This window comes from Myxine glutinosa, chromosome 6 (genome assembly GCF_964187855.1).
Source record: "Myxine glutinosa chromosome 6, kmMyxGlut1.1, whole genome shotgun sequence".
Taxonomy (NCBI): Eukaryota; Metazoa; Chordata; class Myxini; order Myxiniformes; family Myxinidae; genus Myxine; species Myxine glutinosa.
The window spans coordinates 151,009,451-151,031,530 of NC_136266.1; the positions used below are offsets into that span (position 1 = coordinate 151,009,451).

Here is a 22,080-nt window from a genome sequence, read left to right on the forward strand (position 1 = left end):
TGAACGCGTCAGAGAGCATGAGTTGCGAATGTTGACTGAACGACTGCGGGCAGAGGGGTCTGCTGCAAGAGTCCCGGAAACTGTTCATGTTCGTTTGCCGGACTGGACGGGAGACACGAAGCCAGAAGCGTATCTGGAGATGGCGGAGAAGTTGTTGGCTGCCGGTGGCATTGATGAGAGCTTGTGGGTCGGCCATCTTGTGAGCCATCTATCTGAGAAGGCGAGGGAGGTATATGCGAGGATGGCAACCGAGGACGCAAACAAATACAGGGCATTGAAGGCCGAGATTTTGAATGCCTATGCGGTGTCCGCATGTATTTATAGGAGAAATTTTTTCAGCTGGACTCGTGAGTCCAGTCAAACCTATGAGGAACATTCGCGGGCCTTGTTGGAACAGCTGCAGAGATGGTTCAAGGGGAGCAAGGTTGAGTTACCTCAAGCGGTTGCGGAACTCCTGGTGCGTTACCGTATCGATCAACAGCTTCCGCCTGACTTAGCATTGTTTCTTGTCGACAAAGACACTGTTTCCTTGGCAGACTGCGTCAACCTTATTGATAAACATGTTTTGGCGTGCAAAATGCTGCAAGTCACGCAGTCGCTTCGTAAGACGGAGGAGTCTGCGATCAAGACCGCCCCCCGTCTGCCCGGCGGCTGGATCGAGGGGAAGGGTTCTCCGATGACCTCCACTGGGGGCGCTCGCGAGCCGCAGACCAGGGCAGGGCCCTGGTGCGATTTCTGCAAACGCGTGGGGCACGGTGAAAACCGCTGTTTCTCTAATCCCGCCAGTCCGGCCTACCGAGGCGACCCTCCTGTTAAGTCGGAGGGAGATCAGTGGAACTCATCCGCCGGGCCCTCGCACACGACGGTGGCATCGGTGACCGAGGTCACTGCCACCGGGGCTAATTCCATTCATCCACTGCATCAGGAGTATTCAGGGACAGCCTTAGTGGGTGGCCCCGATTCGATGCTGAAGTTTGAGACCAAATACCTTCGGGATACTGGGGCGACACGGTGTGTTCTCCGGGTGGGGGTAGTTCCGGCCTCTCAGATGCGTTATACCGGCGAGTATACCCTCCTTCGGGGCATTGACTGGGTTCTTGGCCGGTACCCCCTTGCCCTCCTCGAGGTCCGGAGTGACATTTTTAAGGGTCCAGTGACCTGTGTGGTAGTACCCTACTACCCTATACCCGGGGTCTCCTTGCTGATTGGCAATGATGCCATAGCCAGGGAGGAGTCATTGACTCTGACCTGTGGGGGGGTCCCTAGAGCCCAGAGTAAACAGGCGGAGAGAGTGGCGGAGTCAGACATATCTTCACTCTGGCCCGAGGAGCCTAGCGCCTCGACTCCAGTTTCCGACGGTGACGTTGCGTCAGCTGAAGTCCACCCGAGCCTCCCGTCAAGCCAACCTCAGGTGCCGTGCTCCTCAGGGACCGCTCCCGCCATGTCGCGATTCAGCAGGAACGCTAATGCTAAGGTATATGTGGGAACCCTGGGCAATGGAGCAGCGAGAGCCGAGCTAGGGAGGGTCTTCGGGCATTACGGACCACTCCGCAACGTATGGGTTGCTCGGAACCCACTTGGATTCGCGGTTGTTGAGTTTGAAGATCCACGAGATGCTGAAGATTCGGTCAGAGCCCTTGATGGAAGGTTAATTTGCGGATCGCGGGTGTGCGTCGAGATGTCGAATGGCATGTCGCGGCGGCCTCGTTTCAGACGCCCTTTGGTCCGCAGGCCGTTCGACCCGAAAGATCGATGTTACCAGTGCGGTGAAAGGGGTCATTACGCATATGACTGTCGTTCTCGACACCGGAGGAGAACCCGCCGCTCTAGGTCTCGGTCCGTTTCCCTCCTGTAAATGTTTCCCCACCTTGAGTTTGGCTCCCTTGTTTCTCTATTGTGCTTTGGGTGAAGTGTAACTCTTGTGGGGTAGATGTTAATGGGGTGTATGGTGTTTAATATTGTGTGTGAAAAAAAAACAAAACTGGTTCATTGTTTACCCTGTTAACGCCTGTTAATTGCCTGTTGCGTTAATAAGTGCGTTATTGTTGCGTTATTGTGTTGCGCCATTGCGTTGCGTTGTATTGTTGCGTTGTTTCGTTATTGTTGTTAACAAGTGTTAGTAATTGTTAATTGCGTTAATTGCCTGTTAGCAATTCCCGCCATAATCTTGCCATGTGATTTGCACCTACTACAAATACTGGTTTTAAAAACGCCGTCTATTCGACGGGGTTTTTACTTAGGGGGGGAGGACTGTGAGAAACCCCCCGGTGAAACCACCTTTGTTCTCACCCAAATGAGTGCCCCGCCCACCACTGACGTAACCTCCTGGGAGCCTCACGCGATTGGGAGGCGAGTCGGGACGTGATTGGTGGAGGGTCAGAGAGCGCGGCCGCCATCTCATGATACGGACGCAGCTCGGAGGTTCGAGGCCTCGAGGCGAGGGAACTTTCGTGACGCCTCACGACAGCGAGTTGTGCTGATCGTTTATAGTTATGGATTGTACGAGTGAGTGATTCCGGAAGAGAACGAGTGATTCCCGGAGATCGTAGATTGGAACTGTGAGTCCTATATTGCCTGCTTCGTGTTGGAGCTCCTGGCCGACCGTTCCTGGCGGCCTTGTGTGGTATTCCATCCTGGTATCCTTCGAGTCCCGGAGCTCATCGATTGGAGCCGCGAGGATCTGACCTGCGTCTTGTTGGAGCGTCTGTGGCCGACCGTTCCTGCAGGCTTGTGCAGCCTGTTCCATTTGTTACCATTCATGGTTTTTTGTGATCGAGCCAATAAAGCATCGTGCCTTACCCCTAGAAGGCCGATTAAAACACAATTGTGTTGATTACGTCTCTTTTGTCCACTCCGTGGATTACTTGAAGCCCGGACATTCACGTCCGTATTCCGTGCTGGGAACATTTACCAGGCGGGATCGCGACAATATATATACCCAAGGTGATTGTTCATGGTCCTTTGTTGTTGGATCACATTGTGGGAGAGAAAAGGGGAGGGAAAAAGAGAGGGAGGGAAAGCCAAAAGAGTCGAGTGGATATATATGTACCACGACCAGAAAAGACAACTTAACAGGAGATTCCTCACCAAAATAAACCATAGATTTAAAAAAGATCTTGAAGAATTCCTTCAGCTTTTTCATTGACTATGCAGATCCTCAGAAGAGCACCAATCATCATCGGGGTTTCGATCGATCATTCAATCCCACAGCATCTCCAATAGTAGATTATCTTGCTTGTTATCACCCCCTTCCCCCTCCACACCTACTCCCCTATCCTCCCACCATATCTCTGTGTCAGTACCCTCCCCCACATCTCAAGCTCACATCCTTCCAACCACACTCCTCAAAGGCTTTTCCCTCACCCCACCTCCTCCAAGCTTCCCCCTTACCCCACCTCATGAAAGCTTCCCCTTCATCCCACCCCTCACATCCCCTTTCATCATCCTCCTCAACCTTGTCCTGCCTCCTCTCAACTTTAGTCCAGTTGCCAAATGGGATTCGGGAGCCCAAGCGTGTTTCGAGGTATGGTTGATGTTTTATTGTTGATTCTGGTACTATGGCATGTCCTGAGCAGGAATCAGCCGGGTACCACTTTGGCACCCTTGGGGAAAATATTTTACGGGCCAAAAACTAAATGGCCGCCGGGCGACTATGTCGCCGATCATAAATACCCCATAACTTCCTTATTATTGGTGTTAGAAAGTTAATCTTGGTGTCTACGCCTATGTTTTCAGGGTCCAGGAAGCCATTTATGCACCAAGATTACCCATAACTACATTAGAAATAAACAAATTTGTTACCACTGTTACCCATGAGAGTTCATACGGCACCTATGAAGCTCATTAGCATATGCATGCCACCAGGACGAGGGATGAAGTTCTGGAACTGCTCTGGATAGGCCCATAGTACATCAACAGCAACTCAATACAATTGCTGGTCGACAGTGAAGAGTGTTACTAACTGGTTGGTTCCTTGCGTAATTCTCTGGGACTCAACCATGGCAGTCATAATTGTGTCAGGATCAGATGGCATCATGTCAATGAGGGGAGTATAGATGGCTTTGGTTGAAGGTTTGACGGTATGCCCCTGTGCACGAGCCATCTCTGTGTTGAAACCATTATATTCTGGTGTGGACTCATCATGTGTGATCCTACACAGGAACATGTAGTCGGCCACCTGAGCTCTGTTCATCGTGATGACCTTAGCAGCAAGTATTCGCAATGGGAGGATGTGATGCAGGGCGCAGGCTTCTGGCATGGCCGGTTTCAGGGGCCCATTGTAGTGTTGTATATCTACTGGTAGTGTTGGTTCTTATTTCAGTTCCTCTTTTTGTAGCCTTCTGATTGTTGGACTGTCTGACACTTGGATATCATCTGTGTACTCCTGAAGTCGGGTTAGAAGCAAGGCCAGTGAATGTGTTGATTTGAGTCCATTTGGTGATGCTATGTTTGCGTCAAAGTTGTCAGCAACTGTTTGAACGAGACCAACCTTACTGTCCATCAATCCTTGAAGGTGTTTCTCTCTTGAGGCAGCATGGGCCACATATTTCTTAAATCGTAGGACCTCATCGTATGAACATGTTACGGCAAATTCTGAGCACTGTTCTATGAGTGATTTTTCCCTCAGGATAGTTCCAAGAGTTATCTGTAGTGTTGTTGGTCTGGTGGTTAGAACACTAGTTATGATGTTGCCTATCAGTAGAGCCGTGTTTGTGTGATCCAATTTGGGTGACAATTCAGCAAGCAAGTTTAGAAGTAGATCACTACATGCTTCAGAGGCATCTTCCAGCAATAGTCGAATTTTATACGTGTCTCGGTCAGCTGATCTTTCTGAACACTCTTTCTTGATTGTTTTGGCAATGGGTGTCACATCAACATCAGCGTTATCGTCAACAAGTTTGAGGAGATGAGGAGCTTTGCTGCGGAAGACGAGTATACTCGCAACTCCATTACCTGAGAGCACAAGGAGATCATCACCAAAGTGATTAACTAATCGATCAATGAGCTCGCGACGTGGTTGTACGATACCTCCATGATTGGCGTATGTATCTTAAATTTCAAGAGAGTTCCATACATGCGACTTATTTACTGATATTTCTTCAATCAAGGCATCAAAGGCAGAATCATCTGGTTGTGGAAAATTTGTTGCGGAGTTAGCAGCTGCTTGTATATTCTTGCGATTCATAAAGAGCTTATAACAATCATCATGATACTGCCCATCAGCAGCATGCAAATCTGAAACCGCACCACTAACTCGAACTCGGACTTCATCTGCTAGAGCTAGACAATCATTGCGAACATCACAGGTAAGTAATATGTTCTGCTTGAAGTGATCTGCTGTTCGACACTGGATTACTTTTCTCCATCTACCAGGATGCCGGGAGCTGGAGGCCAATGTTATACATCTCTCGCCACAGAACAAGCAATGTTCTTTGAAGTTGAAGTCTGTTGTCCCTGATCTGCGAGATTTTTTGTGGGCAATAACTTCATCAGTTCCTAGATTGTCATCTTTCTGCCTGGATAGAAATCTTTTTATGTGATGTGCTGATGTATATGTAGATACACAATTATTGTGACATCTGATCGAATCAACTCCAGCAAGTTTATTAATTAACCCATCACCATGCCTGATGCGACAGTTTCTAACAGTTTCTACTCTACAAACACCACAGTTTTTAAGATTAGGAGAATCATTTGTACAGTCAAAGAAGCATCTGCCATCCATCATTGGTAGTGCTGTTATATATACCTGTTAGGACAGAAAGAGATCAATGTTAGTGAACCACCACCATTATACATGCATAATTTAGTATATATATTGGTCATGCCGGCAATATCATGCTGTAGGGAAGTGACAGTGATAAATTAGATGGTATAAATGGCTTCCTGGACCCTGAAAACATAGGTGTAGACACCAAGATTAACTTTCTAGCACCAATAATATGGAAGTTATGGGATATTTATGATAGGCGACATAGTCACCCGGCGGCCATTTAGTTTTTGGCCCGTAAAATATTTTCCCCAAGGCTGCCAAAGTGGCAGCCGGCTGATTCCTGCTCAGGACATGCCATAGTACCAGAATCAACCATAAAACGTCATCCATACCGCAAAACTTGCTTTTCTGAAACTCCACTGGACTACTTCACCCTCCTGCCCCCTTAAAGTTTCCACTTCATTCTGCCCCTCACCTCTCCCTCTCTCATTTATCTGCATCAACTCACCTCCTCCCAACCCCTCATCCACTCACCTCCTCCAAGCTTTCTTCCACCCCTCTCCCCTCCCCCCACACACACAGCATCCTCCCAGAGCATCCCTCCAGCCCCGCCCCCTCCCAGCTTCCCCCACCACCCACAACCCCCTCCAAGCTCCTTTGCACATCCCTGTACCCTGCCAACAATGCCTCCACTGTCCCTAATTATGTGTATATGTGGACCTCAAAAATCTGAGGCCTTTGCTCCAACCTGACAGATTTCTCAATCCAGGCCACTGGTGAAAAACCACACAATCTGTTTAACAGAATCCTTCCACCCACAGGATGTTCCTCACTCCTTGGTGTCCTACCTTGGCTATTGTCTCCTCCGATTTGATAGGCCTGAACCACATTCTGACAGCGGAGTTGCACTTGTTGTTTGTTGTTGTTGGTTTTTTTTTTTTTTTTTTTTTTTTTTTTTTTGTTTTGTTTTGTTTTGTATACAAGATCGAGGCTCGTGAAAGAGCGAACATTAATCACACAGAAAGACAAACCGACACATAAAACATATAACATCGGGAGCGGTAGACAAGATGGGGAGAGAGGGGGAAGGACACAAACACAACATTTGAGAGCAGGGACCGAGAGACATGGAGACATCGAGAGATCTGAGAGAGGGCGAGGGCTTTGGGGGGGGGGCATGGGAAGGGGGCGGTGGGAGAGGTATAAAACATATGGACACTGCCAGGACTTCCAGGAAAGAAGTTGGAATTTCAAACAAGGTGGATCTGGGGTGAATTAGCGGGGGTAGAAAAGATCAAGGTTTTGGATGGGGGAAGATAAGAGATGGTGGTGAACAGCTGTTTTAAAGACCTGGAGGGAGGAGTGGGATTGAAGGGAGTGAGGGAGTTTGTTCCAGAGGCGGGAGAAAAGAGGAATGAAAGAGTGAAGGTGAGCAGAGAGCCGAGATTTCGGCAGTTTAACCATCAGAGGGTTGCTGGCAGATCTTGTGCGACCTGTAGGAATATTTGGGGGACAGAGCACAGAGAGAGCTGGGGGTGCAAGGCCGGAGAGGAGTCGGTAGAAGACAGAAAGACCACCTACCTGCCTGCGGTGAGTGAGTGAAAGGCCCTCAGAGATAGCTTCATCGCGGGAGATTCCAATAATTCTGAAAGCTTTGGTTTCAACAGCGTGAAGCCGAGCTAGGTGTGAGGCAGGAGCACCGGCCCATAGGGGAGAACAGTATTCCATTGAGCTGCGGATGAAAGCCTTGTATGTGGTGAGGAGCTCAGGTGTGCCGAGGAAGGACTTCGCACGACGGAGGATGCCCAGTCGGCGACTGGCTTTGGAGGCCAGCTTGGAAATGTGGTTTTCCCAAGAAAGATCATGGCAGATAGTGAGACCCAAAATCTTGAGCGACAGAACTTCTTGGAGAGGATTGTTGAGAAAGTAGATGGGAGGGTTGTCCAGTCGATCTTTTCGGAGAGACATAGTAAGAGTGTGAGATTTGTCAGGATTGAAAGACATGTTCCACTTGTTTGACCAGTCTGTGATTTTGTCCAGGTCTTCAGAGAGTGAGGAGGCAGCAGACTGCCGATCTGAGGGAAGAGGAATGGAGCGGCAGAGAGTGGAGTCATCAGCAAAGAGATACAGAGGATTTTCGAGAGAGTCAGAGAGATCATTGATGAAGACCAGAAAAAGCACGGGGCCCAGAACACTGCCTTGGGGAACACCAGCCTGAACAGGAAGAGGAGATGAGAGAAACCCATTCAGGGCCACACGTTGACGACGACTAGAGAGGAAGTCCGCCAGCCATGCGTGGAGATTTCCATGGATACCAAAGGAGGAGAGTTTGGTGAGCAGAGCGGGGTGCCAGACCGTGTCGAAGGCACGTGATATGTCGAGGGAGACAGCTCTAATTTCCTGTTTGCCATTGAGGACCTCCATCCATTGTTGAGACAGCAGAAGCAGCATGTCCAGAGTAGAGTGACCTGGTCTGAAACCAAATTGATGATCAGAGATCAAGCCATTGGAGAAGAGGAAAGATTTCATTTTACATCATTTCACTTTACATCAATAACTGAATTTCTCACTGTCCATGTACTGACCTTGCACCTCCAAACCCCGAGGAGTACCTTTGACTGCGACTTCTCCTCTGCTTCGTCTCTTGTTCATCTGTGTGTTGTACCATCCTCCTAACAGTGACGACTTCATATACATCTCTCTCTCTTAGACAACATGGACAAACGTTTAGCAACTCATCGTGTACCCTTCCCTCCTCCCCCAGCCCTCTTCCTTCCACAGATCTACCGACGTCCTTGTTCTCTACTGTTGTTGCGCTTGTGTGCTTCCCTCCCTCTCCCCCTCTTATCTCCCGCTTTCTTGTCCAAATCCGTCCATAACTTTTTGAGATATCTTATTCACAAACAGACAGACAAACAGACAGACAGACAGACAGGAGTGAAGGCATAACCTCCATCTACCTTTGGTGGTGGAGGTAACCAGGTCCGTCACCCCCATCTTCTATTAAATTACCTTGAACCATTTAACTTCCGCATTTTCTCTGGAGACCTCACAAGTGAAGGTCACTGCACTGCGATCTGCCGTGTTAACATCTTCCAAGGGAGAGGTGAACCTTACAGGCAATTCTGTCAAGAAACAAATAGACTTGATGTTAACAACAGACAAACTTTGGAAATACTGTATATAATATTGTGACACAGCTTCAAGACAAGCATCACAAACGAGCAGTGGAGATTTCAGTATGCAGAGTAAAATACAACATCAAAAAAGCTTCCAACTGCAAATATATCTCAACAGGACTCCAACGCACCTTCTACAGAAAGACGGGATGATGAACGGATGCCTTCAGCCTGAAAGGCAACTATACCAACATCCTTTGGCTGTAGATGGTTCAGTGTCAGGATGTGAACTTTGCCGGTCTTGTCAAGCTGACAAGTATTACCTGGGTACAACTCCACCCCATCTTTGCTCCATTTGCCATCTACATCATTATGAGACAGTTCCACCCTGAACGTGGCAGCACCTCCTTCTTGCACTGCAGTAGGCTTCAGGCCGCTCACAAGGAGCACGCACCGTGCTGTGTATATTTCATCACACACAGTAATACAGCACATTCCACAATGTTCTACAACCTTGTTACGAACGCTACCAACATATCTGGGAATGCAAATCACTCGTTTTGAAAACTTACGTTCAATGGTGAGACGGGCTTGCGTGCGGTCACCAGTCATCTCACAGGCATAGAGGCCACGATCCGATACGCAGACTTGATCAATAATGAGTGAATGCCTATTGCCTTGCACTTCAACCCTCAGGCGATTGGTCAGTGTCAGAGCTACACTATTTCGTGTCCATCGAAACTTGGCTCCTGGCCGACTTACTTCAACAGAAAGCTCAGCTCTCTGCCCTTCTTCAACTGACAAAGGCTCCAGCTTCTTCACAAATTGCAAAGGGGCCTCTGCCGAAAGCAAGATCATCGGAACAAGTGAGTAGAAAATGAACACTCCATAACGAAGTTTGATTGGATATGAGCACATGCTTATTCAAATCATTGTGTATTTGTGTACATTGTGTTAGTTATCCAGAAGGGGAGATCCATATAGCTATACTGTGGTAAATGTAGTATTTTCCATGTGTTTCAAGTAGGTTAGATTGCCATGTAACAGGGACCTGTCAGGGAAAGTCATTTGTTAAAATGTGACGCTGAAGAGGCAGCGTATGTAATTTATAAACAATAGTCAGAGAAATATTGGAGGTGTAAACACCTCTTGTTTATAGATGGGGCTGTGGCAGGACTTCCCATGACAGAGGCACATGCATCATGTGTGCGACTAGGCCGATTACGATATATCTGGCCAAGGTGCGCCAGCCATGGTGACACAGTGTGCTGTGGAGCAGGAAGTCTCAATTGGGGATTTATTTTTTATTGGGGCCGTCCCATGGGCAAGATGGCCCAGAGGAGAATTCCGCCCAGAAGGAAGGAGAGAACGGAGACCAGGAGGAAAATGAGGATGAGCGAGTGGGTTCACAAAGGACCTTGTGGTGCTGTTGCAGGCTATTGGGATTGTGGTTTCCTCGAAAGAAGCTTGGGATTGATCCAAGCTGGTATCGCCCTGTTTTTGGAGAGGAAGATAGAAGAGAGACAGAAGAGCCAGCACGAAGTCCCACACATCATCATCACATCACCACACATATCACAGAGACAGTCCCACATGCACAAAGTGCAAAGAAGCACTTTGAGGAGGAAGAAGTGCAGACAGAGAAGCCTCATTTGAAAAGGACAAAGGATGGCACGAGGCCTGATTGCGGGCCTGATCGTCGCTGGCCTTCCTTGTGCCTGGTTCACTCCATCGTGCTCTGTTTGGCTTTCTGCATCTTTGGTGCTACTCGTCACTGGCACTGCCCATGGCAGTTTTACTTAGTCTTTGGGTCCACTTCGTCACTGGCTCTCGTCTCACACCTGGTTTCCAAAGCAGGCTGCATTCAGGCCTGCGTCCACTCTGCACATCATAGACAAAAGGAAGTCCCGCGTGCATTCTGAACTCGTTGTACAAGTGTGTTCTGTGGCGCCTCGGGTGGGTGAGGTTTTGAGCTTTATTTCTCATCCTTGTATACAAGTTTGCATGTCCCCACTTACTTTTTGTGTCTTTTGATTGGCTTGGTTCGTATCATTCATAATAGCGCCTTGTCTACCCTCTTCCCTGTACTCGTCTTTACAAATAAACACTTTAAAAGGTAAGAAAATGTGAAAGACACATGAGAAGTGCTGATGCTAAAACAGAAACCGTCATACTTTGGACGATACATGCATGCAGTAAATGAAAGTCTGGAGAATCCGATTTGAAGCAATGCAAACAGATATTAGGTGGTGATTCCCTAGTTTCATTATCTGTGGTTGAAGAGTATGGTTGCTGCAAGAAGACGAAGAGGCAGCACTTGTATGTGCTGCTTGGGTGGGGTAAAGGCTACAACCGAGCTGTCTCTGTGAGAGCTTCAGGGGGCAGTACAAAGTAAGGATGTTTGGACAAAACTGATCATGAATGTCACAAGAAGTCTGTCATGACTTGACGGAATTAGATAATAAGATAACTAAGGTGTGATAAGGTCAAAAAGTATCCAGGAACCAAAGTATGTTTGTCTTTGACGTTTTTCAACAATATTTCCAAAAAAATCTACACATTACTGCACTGGGAGCCAGCGAATTGTTTTGATGATTGCAGCGACGTGATTAAACTCGCTAGCTTGAAACACAATTCTGTCTTCAATATTCTGAATAAGTTGTAAATGTTTGAGCGAAAAGCAGGTAAGTCTGCTAGCAGTGAGTTGCAATTATTTAACTGAGACATAATTAAACATGGCCCAAAACGTTTTGTTATCGGATTTGGACATTGGTGGGAGTTGGACATAAGTCTGAGAAATAGGATAATACAAGTTTACAGATTTTCACAATGTGTGGAATATAGGGAAAGGTTTGGGTCCATAGTGACACCTAGAATTGAAACAATGCAAAATTGCATTAGGTGGTGATCCCCTCAAGTTCCATTATCTGTGGTTGAAGCATTTTGAGGATGGAATTGGCAGGGCCGAGGACCAGGTCAGCCTTAGCAACATTGAGTTTTCAAAAGGACATGGAAATCCACTTTGGAATTTCATGTAGACAGGAAATCAGAGTTGAAAATGAGGGTGGACGACCATTTTCAATTAACAGGTAGATCTGGATATCATCAGCTTGTCAACGGAAGCTGATATTGAAATTCCGTTTAATTGCAGGAAGCAGGTCCAGATAAGGTGTAAAAGACAGATCCCTCGGGGATATTGAGAGATCGATTAATTGAGTCGAGTCGATAGCCAGCAATGTATTGAGATTGAGGAGATGTGTGATCTGTAAGATGACACTGAAACTTTCAAGAGGAGGCCCAGATATACTAAAACAGAACTAAATAAGGTCAAATAATATATTATGGTTAATGGACAAAGGCAGCTGTTAGGTCCAGAGTATTCAATTGTAGTTGATCTTTGGTCCGCTTTATAGCAAATATCATTTGTAACCTTCAGGATCAATTGATCATTTATATAATGCTTATTCGATTCTTCTTAAAATCCTTCCAAACGACTAATCACTTCCATCAAATTTACGGCTTTTCCCGAAAATGTATACCCTGTTAACCAAAAATTACATGTTAACATCGATATTATCATCTCACCTTGTACGACCAATTTCGCCGAGGTGAGAGCTTCCCCTGATACGGCCCTAATCTCCCCGGAATCTTCCATCTGTAAGTCTCGGTAAGTAATCTGGTGCCAGGGTGGTTCAGCTGAGATTCCCACTCGATCTCCAGCCACCTGTACTGTCCCGCATTTGAACCAGGTGACCGAGGCTTTGTCGGGGGTCACACAGCACCGGAACGTTGCATCTTTGCCCTCAATTGCCGTTGCATCTTGTAATTTGATTGGAAAGGTCACAGGTTGCGGAATTGCATCTGAGTTAGAGTAAGAATAGAGGAAATGAATTGCAAAATGGACAGGTAACGACAATTATTTACCTAACAAATCATCAATGAGTTTCATTTATGCAGCACAGTCTCATCAATATTAACACTCATTGTTAACAATATTAACATTAACAATATTAACACTAACTCAGTCTCATCAATCTCATCAATATTAACCATATGAATGGCATGTATGGTTACTCAAATGGTGGACGGTTGGGTTGGGGGATGTGGGGGAGTGGAGGGGAATGGGAGGCAGGGAAGTTAAGAGAAGAAATTGGTCAAAGGTGAGTACACCTAAGGCACTTGTCTGAAATGATGGCTGAAAAACTAATAGTGTTACTATTTCATCAAAAGAGTGTTACTATTTCATCGTTCTGTTTTGTGTTACAATTTCATCAAAAGTGTTACTATTTCATCATTGTGTTTTGTGTTACTATTTCATCAAAAGAGTGTTACTATTTCATCATTGTGTTTTGTGTTACTATTTCATCATTGTGTTTTGTGTTACTATTTCATCAAAAGAGTGTTATTATTTCATCATTGTGTTTTGTGCTACTATTTCATCAAAAGAGTGTTACTATTTCATCATTGTGTTTTGTGTTACTATTTCATCAAAAGAGTGTTACTATTTCATCATTGTGTTTTGTGTTACTATTTCATCAAAAGAGTGTTACTATTTCATCATTGTGTTTTGTGCTACTATTTCATCAAAAGAGTGTTACTATTTCATCATTGTGTTTTGTGTTACTATTTCATCAAAAGAGTGTTACTATTACATCATTGTGTTTTGTGTTACTATTTCATCAAAAGAGTGTTACTATTTCATCATTGTGTTTTGTGTTACTATTTCATCAAAAGAGTGTTACTATTTCATCATTGTGTTTTGTGTTACTATTTCATCAAAAGAGTGTTACTATTTCATCATTGTGTTTTGTGTTACTATTTCAACATTGTGTTTTGTGTTACTATTTCATCATTGTGTTTTGTGTTACTATTTCATCAAAAGAGTGTTACTATTTCATCATTGTGTTTTGTGTTACTATTTCATCAAAAGAGTGTTACTATTTCATCATTGTGTTTTGTGTTACTATTTCATCAAAAGAGTGTTACTATTTCATCATTGTGTTTTGTGTTACTATTTCATCAAAAGAGTGTTACTATTTCATCATTGTGTTTTGTGTTACTATTTCATCAAAAGAATTAGTATTTTGTCATTGTGTTTTGGACAAAAACAGTTCTCTCCTACCTCTCCTTCGCTGCCTTTCCAATACCTCTCCCCCATTCATGCCATAGCTCTACTTCCTCCATCCTTCAAGGAGTATATTCATGTTTTTAACTGTGCCGTGTTTAGTCCCAGTTTATCGCTATTCTGTTGTAGAAATGTTGGATCTTTGAGCCACTGTTCTCAGAAAATGGTTTCGAAAATCTCCCAAAATATATATTTCAACGAAGTCAATGAAGACAAAACTTCTTCTTCTGTGGCCTAATAAGACCATATTCAGGCCTTATGAACACCTCACATTTTCACAAAGGCAAATAGCACACTAGTCGAGCTTGTGGTCTGAGGAGCGCTGCAACACCTGAGAGAAAGGCTGTGGGGGTTATCTTAAACAATTGTGCATTCTTCACTTGTTGTGGCTAAATTAGACAAATGTATTTCAATTTCATTATTCAAAAAAATTGAAAGTACTTTTAATTGCAGTGTTACTGGGATATATAGGCCTAGATTACATTATATCTGAGAATGAACAATATACTGTGGGACCCCGCTATTGGGGGGGGGGGGGGGGGTTGAAAATACGTTTCTTGAAAATAAATGAATAGCGAAACCACGAATAGCGAGTGGGGCATTGTTTTAATGGAAAAAGGAGGATAGGTTTCCGAGTGGCGAAAATCCACGAATAGAGAGGCCCAAACTAGTCCGGCAGCTAAGCTAAATATAGCATAACAATTGTGCATTTTGTGAGGAAAGCACAAAATTTGGCACAGTAGTAGACCATCATATTATGAAAAGATCTGGATATTGGGCCATCTCAGATTCAGAGAGTAGATTTTTGCAAGATTTGCAGATTTTGCAGATTTGCAAGCTGAGATTGCAACGCCAGGGACGGCCGCCTCCTTCCTGCGAGCTGCCCACGTCACCCGCACAAGAAGAGCTCATCAAATCACTGCAGCGGCACTGCACATCCTGCAACACCGTGCGTATGAACGCCACTGTATGACATATGCTGATGATGCAGAAGACCTGCCTGAGTTCGAAGACTAGTGTCACCAGAGAGGAGAAGACATTCCCAACTTTCAGTACTGGGCAACTGTGCTGGAACTAGAGATGTTGGTACTGGTCTACGTGCGTTCTCTGCGGCAGGCTTCATTCACGATGTACCTTGATGCCCTGACGGAACTGGTCCCATGGTTCCATGCCTTATACCACACACACTATGACAGGTGGGTCCCTGTTCACCTGAGGGACATGGTTGCACTCCCAATGAAGCACCCAGATGTAGCCAGAGAATTCAGGGCTGGCAACTTCACTGTACAGAAGACGAAGAAGGTGTTCTCTTCGATCCCAATCGACCAGGCGCATGAACAGAATAACGCCTGCATCAAAGGAGATGGTGGAGCAGTCGGCCTCACTGACAACAAGCGGCGTTGGATGATTGCCGGGCCAGATGTTGCCAGGGCCATAGAAGAGTTCCAAGATGGCCATCAATACTGGGGGAGGCGAGAGGACACACGTCATCACGACCAGACACCAAGTGTGCAGACCTCTTTCGCCAAGGATGTCCGCGCCCTTGTCAGCGTCATAGAAGAGCTTGGCAACCCCTTTGAGGAAGAGAGCATGGATCTGGTTGTCCTTGACACAAAGGAAATTGCAGGTCCTGCTGCAGTTGAGACTGTCAGGAATGTGAAGAAGATTGGCCAAGAGCAGTTCCAGGCTTTCACCAGAGAATGCCTGGTGGAAAGGACCAAGCCAATTGATGATGCAATTCGTCGGAACAAGCTGAAGGTGTCATTTTGGAAAATGGCTGCCACAGCCATCAGGGGGCTGAATTTGAGATGGCCCAATATCCAAATCTGTTCATAATAGGATAGTCTACTCGTGTGCCAAATTTGGTGCTTTCCTCACAAAATGCACCATTGTTATGCTAAGTTGCCCCACTAAACCGTGAATGGAGAGGGAAAATCCGCGAATGTCAGCGACAATCCGCGAAGTTCGATGAAAATCCCACGAATGTATGCCGCAGCATTGTTTCAATGTGGAAAAGGGGATACGTTATAGGTTTCCGGCGGTTCCTGATTCCTGAATTTTCCTGCGCCCCTGAAAAACCGCGAATTCATGGAACAAGGCCGAGAATAGGAAAAAAAAAAACCTCGATGGCCGCGAATAGAAAAAAACCCGTGAATTTGCGGGACACTTTTCTGCGAATAGAGAAACAGGTCTCATTTTATCACCCGCGAATACGGGGAGCCCGCGAATAGCCAGGTCTGCCTGTATATTAAAGTTCATATATCTTCATTCATACTCACTAACACACAAACTTTCTGAAACAAAGACCAATTAAAATGCCTTTTCCCCTTGGGTGAGGCTAAGTCTTGTATATTATAGTGTATATATGGCCCAAAGCCAATAGCTCAACCACAACTAAGACCGCAGCTGCTCTCCTCTCTGGACTGGCGCCCTTGCCTCGTACCTTGCTCAGCTTGATGCCATGGCAACCATTGCTTTCAAGATCATTGGAATAGTCTCCGATGAAGTTGAACCTATGGGTTTATCACTTCGCCATCACCGACAGGTTGGTGGTCTCTCTGTTTTCTTCCGCCTCCTTTCTGGTCTTGCACTCTCGGCACTCTTTGTGCTTTGTCCCTCTCCCCAGGTATCCATAGGACACATGCAGTCTACCAGGAACCCATCCAAGTGAAACTGCCAAAAACCATAAACACTGCTCACATCCACCCAATTGTTACTCTTTTTTCCCTGCCAGTGGAACCAACTTCCACACTCTCTTCAATCTCATTCTTCCCTTCAGGTCTTCAAGAAAACGTGTCTGAAAATCATCTCAAGTCATCCCCCATACAAAGCCCTGATCTTTTCTACACCCATTAAACCACCACTACCCTCCCAAAATTTTGCCTCTGTATCCATCTTGTTCTCTCCTTGCATTCTCCCCTGCCACTCATCATTACCCGCATCCCTCGTTTGTCCGTCTCCACCTATTTTCTCCCTCCGCCGTGCTGTTGGAATTTCCCCTATCTCCTGCCGTTCCTTTTGTTATGTTCCATCCTGATCCATTCTGTGTTCTAGCTCTTCCTCGAGCCCTGACTCCGCATACAAAAAAAGAAGCTGATGTGAACCATACACATTGAAGCAGATTGCTTGAAGTATGACAGTGTTTGAAGCAACTTCGAGAATAACTACACCCGAGCTAATAATTGTTTTTTTATGTATACAATACACACACACACACACACACACACACACACACACACACACACACACACACACACACACACACACACACACACACACACACACACATGAGACAAACACTTAACACAGCCACTGAGCTTGGGGGAAGTGCTGTCACTGCCGCCACTTCCGGGGATGCAATGGGTACCAGCGACATAACAATTGCGCCGCTTTTCTCACCGTACTCAGTGGGGCATTTCCTCAAGAGGAATTTCCTCCTCCCCATGGAAGCCAACTAATGGGGATTGTCCATGCTCTATCCTTTTCAAGCAAGGAAGCAGCACATACCTTTTTTAAAGTTTCTGGTATGATTAGAATTCACTTTGTACTCCAAAAAGGTCAAAACAACATGGGTTATAAATACAGTATATTTACAACAACTTTAATGGGGCACACAAGTTAGACAGCACAGAATCCCAAACACAAAGTCAATCAATAAAGCAGGACACAAACAAATAAATTAACCCTGAGGTATAGGCCCACACACATACGATGCACAGAACTGGGTGAGTGTGGGAAATAGCAGTTAATTAAAAGATCCAGGTTGAAGGGCAGGTAATCAGGCCCCAAGAGGAAGCAGGAAGGTAGAATGAGGGCAGAACGTCCCAGCAGCAAAAGCCACAGGCCAAGGGAGCACCTCCTGGTATGCAACAAACAACCAAGGCCAGGAGGGAAAGTGAAGAGCAGGAACCCACTTTCTTCCAGTTCCCACCTCTCTGCTGACTGATTGCCCTTGGCCAATCACAGCCACTGGGAAGGGGGGTTGTGGGGAGGTCTGTCCGCATGGACCCATATAGGATCCCGCAATCACGTCCAGGGGATTATCTTTGCCCAATGCACAGCAGACCAATCACCACTCAAACATCCCTACAATGACAAACTGGGAAGGGTCCCATAACCCCTACCACCCACAATGATGTACAGTTGGAGGGTGGGGGAAGGAGCCTACTTTCTTTGTGGGTGGCAGGGGAAAAACGCCGCTTCACCCCCACCAAACTCCTCCCCCCCCCACCCAACTCGCCCAGCCTTGCTCAGTTGTCCAGGCGGACACAGGAAGAAACAATCCTACCATATCTACTCCAAAACAGACATGGTTCGTCACCCAGCGAGCCAAAGGACAAAAGCATATCCGAACAAATTTCCTTAATACAGATGGTAGCAATTCTAAGAGCTACATCAAACATATATGGTGCTAATGCCTGGAAACATAACTACTGACCCACAAACTTCATACGATTCAAACAAGCCTACATTATTATTCACACCAAAGTGATGTGTTCTGCATCAAAAAGAGTGACAAAACGTGAAAGAAAGCTCAGCATCAACCTTTTGCTGACCCTTTCACAATGATGTTAAACAAGATGAAGTTGAAACAGGGTCAACATCAGAACAGCTGTCGGATTATTTTTTAAATGCAGTTTAATTATTTTAGAACTGCACAACAATGTTCATTCCTCAACTGGTAAATGAGCAATCCAAACTACGCCACAAGCTCTTCAGAAGCTATCTGCACAACGGGCATATAGTAATACAATTAAAACTGTAAATGAAGACGTTTTGAGGAAGTGTATTGTGCGTCCAGAAATTGCAGGCATACCCATGACCTTCAGAGTAAATGTGACCTCATCATCATCGACCTTGCAGCTGTAGCAGCCAGAATCATGTGCACCGGGACACGAAAAGACCAAACGGTGCTTAAAGCCATCGGCCTCCATTTTCGGTCCTCGAGGACGAGACGTCTTCAACTCCTCTCCATCACATAGCCAACGAACAGTCGCGTCAGCATGAGAGACGTCACAGCAGAGTTCAGCGTATATCCCAGCTTGTACCGACACCATTCTTTCCAGCATTGCCTTTTTCGTGAATTTAGCTCCAGCTGAAGCAAAAACAACCATAAAAGCAACAGCAGAGATGTGAAATCATAAACACAGCATTGTACATCCCTCTCACACTACTGGTCAGGTCAGGTCAGGTCAGGTATGGGAGCATGCGCCGGGCATCGCGTCACCCATCACCACGTCAACTTTAGGCGGATACTCCAGTGGCCTCCATATGGCCATCTCCCAGGCAGTTGCCTGGCCCATCCCCATCTCCTTGAGATGCCAATCAACTTGCCGCAACCACAAGGCACATGGCGGCCCGTTAGCCTCTTCCACTCACGAGGCTCCCTCGCTGAGAGAATCTGGTTAGCAGGATCAGCGTCAGGGATACTCGTCACATGTCCATGCAGCCGCAGCTGATGCTCACATACTATACAGGGAACAAATCTCATGAGAGTCTCTCTCAGTAAACGCTTGTTAGGCACAAAGTCTGCCCAAAGATGGCCAAGGATTCTCCGAAGAGACCCAGTACCAAAAGCCTTTGTCTTAGATCCTTGGTCAGAGTCCAAGTCTCACATCTGTAGAGCAAGACTGGAAGCACCAATGGCTTAAAGACTCGGACTTTCGTCGTCCTGCCTAGGTACCGTCAATGCCACACCCCATGGTCCAGTGAATCCATAACTCCCCATGCCAGACCCAGATGTCTATCTGTCTCCTCAGGCCCAACCCAGATGTCTACCTCTGGCTCACAACATGCGGGGACATGAATATCGCTGCCAAAGTAAGTGAATATCTATCTATAATGCCAGTAATCTCTGTGTGTCTGTCTGTGACCGCTGTTTCTCGACAACCACGGGTCCGATATACTTGAAACTTGCCAGGTATATTGCTGGGGACCCGAGGATGTGCCTTTTCAAGGTTTCATATTAATCGGACAAGTAGTTAGCGAGCTATGTCCAAAAAACGATTCAACCAATCAGAGAGCAGCGAGCTATCACGTGTGCCGAACGTGCCGAACAGACTCTGCCTCGGACGGCACATTTGAGAGCGTATTCATTTATTTCACGTTGGCAAACTATGTTGGCGTTAAACTATGTTTGAAAACTAATTAAAACTACTTTGCGATTCTTTCGCTTTCCTGCGCGTTTGTGCACGCTATGGCGATTTCTTTACCAAACTCCGCAAGCCGTTCGCTTTGGACCAAACCATTTCATGTAAATAGAGGGGGGGGATTGTCACCGTACTCGCAAGCCGTTCGCTTTGGACCAAACCATTTCATGTAAATAGAGGGGGGGGGGATATAATTTTAGATATATATATAGTACGGGCATGCCCTAGTATCTGTGATCTCAACATCCTCACCACAGACAAGATAGAAACATCCAATATGTTATTTAAAGTATGGATCTTAGTTTTGACCATGGAGGCCCATAAACCCAGTGACCCCGACTCCTCATTCAGCACATGGAGGGCCCCCATAAGGATTCCAGACTCTTTGTCCAGATGACTGCATCATTTGTGAAATCATGGTTAGTTCGAGATACCGACACTCCCAAATGATACACCACAGCTAGATCTCTCAGACATCCTCCCTAAAATCCATTCCATACAAGCACTGTAAAGTGTGGGTGCAGTGCACACGCCTGACAAACTCCAGTAACAACTGGAAATAAGTCACAGATGGAACCACCACACCTCGTAGCACTATTAGTATCAAAGTAACGTTCAGAAACCAGATCTATCCGCTTTGGTGGCACTCCACAAAGATTGAGGATCCTCCAGCATCTCGATTCACTGAATCAAATGCTTTGTGGAGATCAACATAGGATGCAAACAGCACTTCCTGAAACTCTTTCCTGCATTCAGTGAGAACCCGAAGAGCAAGGATACGGTCGTCGTTGACCTCTTTGGTGTAAAGCCAGACTGCTCTGGGTGCTGGTGCTCAAGCAGATTGTGGTGAACACCATCAATAATTAACGAAGCAAAGACTTTTCCTGGCTCTGACAACCTCGTCGCCCTCAGTAATTGTTGCAGTCCTGGTGATCACCCTTTCCAGAGCGGGACAACGAGGCATCTCTTCCAGTTAGTTGGGATGATGAATGTATGTGCCAAGCAGAGCAGAGAACTCCATGCAACAACATGATTACAGCATTTCCATCAGCCTTGAGAAGCTCAGCATGGACGCCACAGATCCCAGGAGCTTTTCCCCTTTTCAACAGGTTCATGTCAGCCTGTATTTCCATAAACAAAGGTAGCTCACAGTTGATTGGAGGGTCAGCAATAGGGATAATACCACTCCTGACATCCAACTCAACAGCTGGTGGGTCAGCCTGGTACAGCTGCTTAAAGTAACTGAAACCAACTGGCCTTCACTTCAGACTCCTCTGCCAACGCTGAACAGCTCAGAATGCCATCAGGCCTGGCCCTGTGACTCTGGTCAATGATATCCTGTGTTCCTTGAGACACAATGTTCCTCTTCATATGACGGTGGGTTCCAAGCCAGCCACTGGCAGCATCAAGGATGGTTGTCTTGAAGGCACTCCATAACTCTTCAGGATTCCTTGAAACACCAAGATCCCTTGGACCCTCACTCAACCTGTTTGCAAAATCCTCAGCTGCCCTTTCATCCTTGAGCTTGCCAACATCCAGCCTAGGCTGGGATGGTACCATTCTCCGATTTGAGCTGCAGCTTCCGAGTTACTACAACAAGCCTGTGGTCGGTATTGAGGAACTGAACACTTCGGTAGACCCTGCAGTTCTGGAGCAACCTCCATCAGTGAGAACATGGTCAATCTCCATTGCCTCTCCATTGCCACACCATTGTTTGAATACCAAATCTAGTGATGTGCATGTGGGCGTTGAAACCATGAACCAACCTCCCTAAGTCCACAACATCTTGTGAAGTCAAAGCACTTAATGCTATTCTGGTTCCTGCTTCCAGACCCATGGGGACCAACACCTATCTCATAACCATCCTTATCAAAGGCCTAGCATTGGCTTAATGGTTAGGTGGCTGGCTTGTAATCTTAGGGTACTGAGTTTGAGCCCCTATCGTGTCGTTGAAATAACTTCAGGTGGGTTGAC

General features: G+C 46.3%; 1 protein-coding gene across 1 annotated transcript in view; it reads right to left on the reverse strand.

The window, feature by feature from the left end:
• OBSCN (obscurin, cytoskeletal calmodulin and titin-interacting RhoGEF) overlaps nt 1-19,046 on the reverse strand; it is a 377,067-nt gene extending 358,021 nt beyond the window's left edge. Inside the window, exons 1-5 of the mRNA XM_078780751.1 lie at nt 18,774-19,046; nt 12,418-12,693; nt 9,405-9,671; nt 9,024-9,290; nt 8,726-8,838 (exon numbers count right to left, since the gene is read on the reverse strand). Coding sequence (XP_078636877.1) covers nt 8,726-8,838; nt 9,024-9,290; nt 9,405-9,671; nt 12,418-12,693; nt 18,774-19,026 — 1,176 coding nt within the window. The 5' untranslated portion in view covers nt 19,027-19,046. The remainder of the gene's footprint in view (nt 1-8,725; nt 8,839-9,023; nt 9,291-9,404; nt 9,672-12,417; nt 12,694-18,773) is intronic.
• Nucleotides 19,047-22,080: the final 3,034 nt, after the last annotated feature.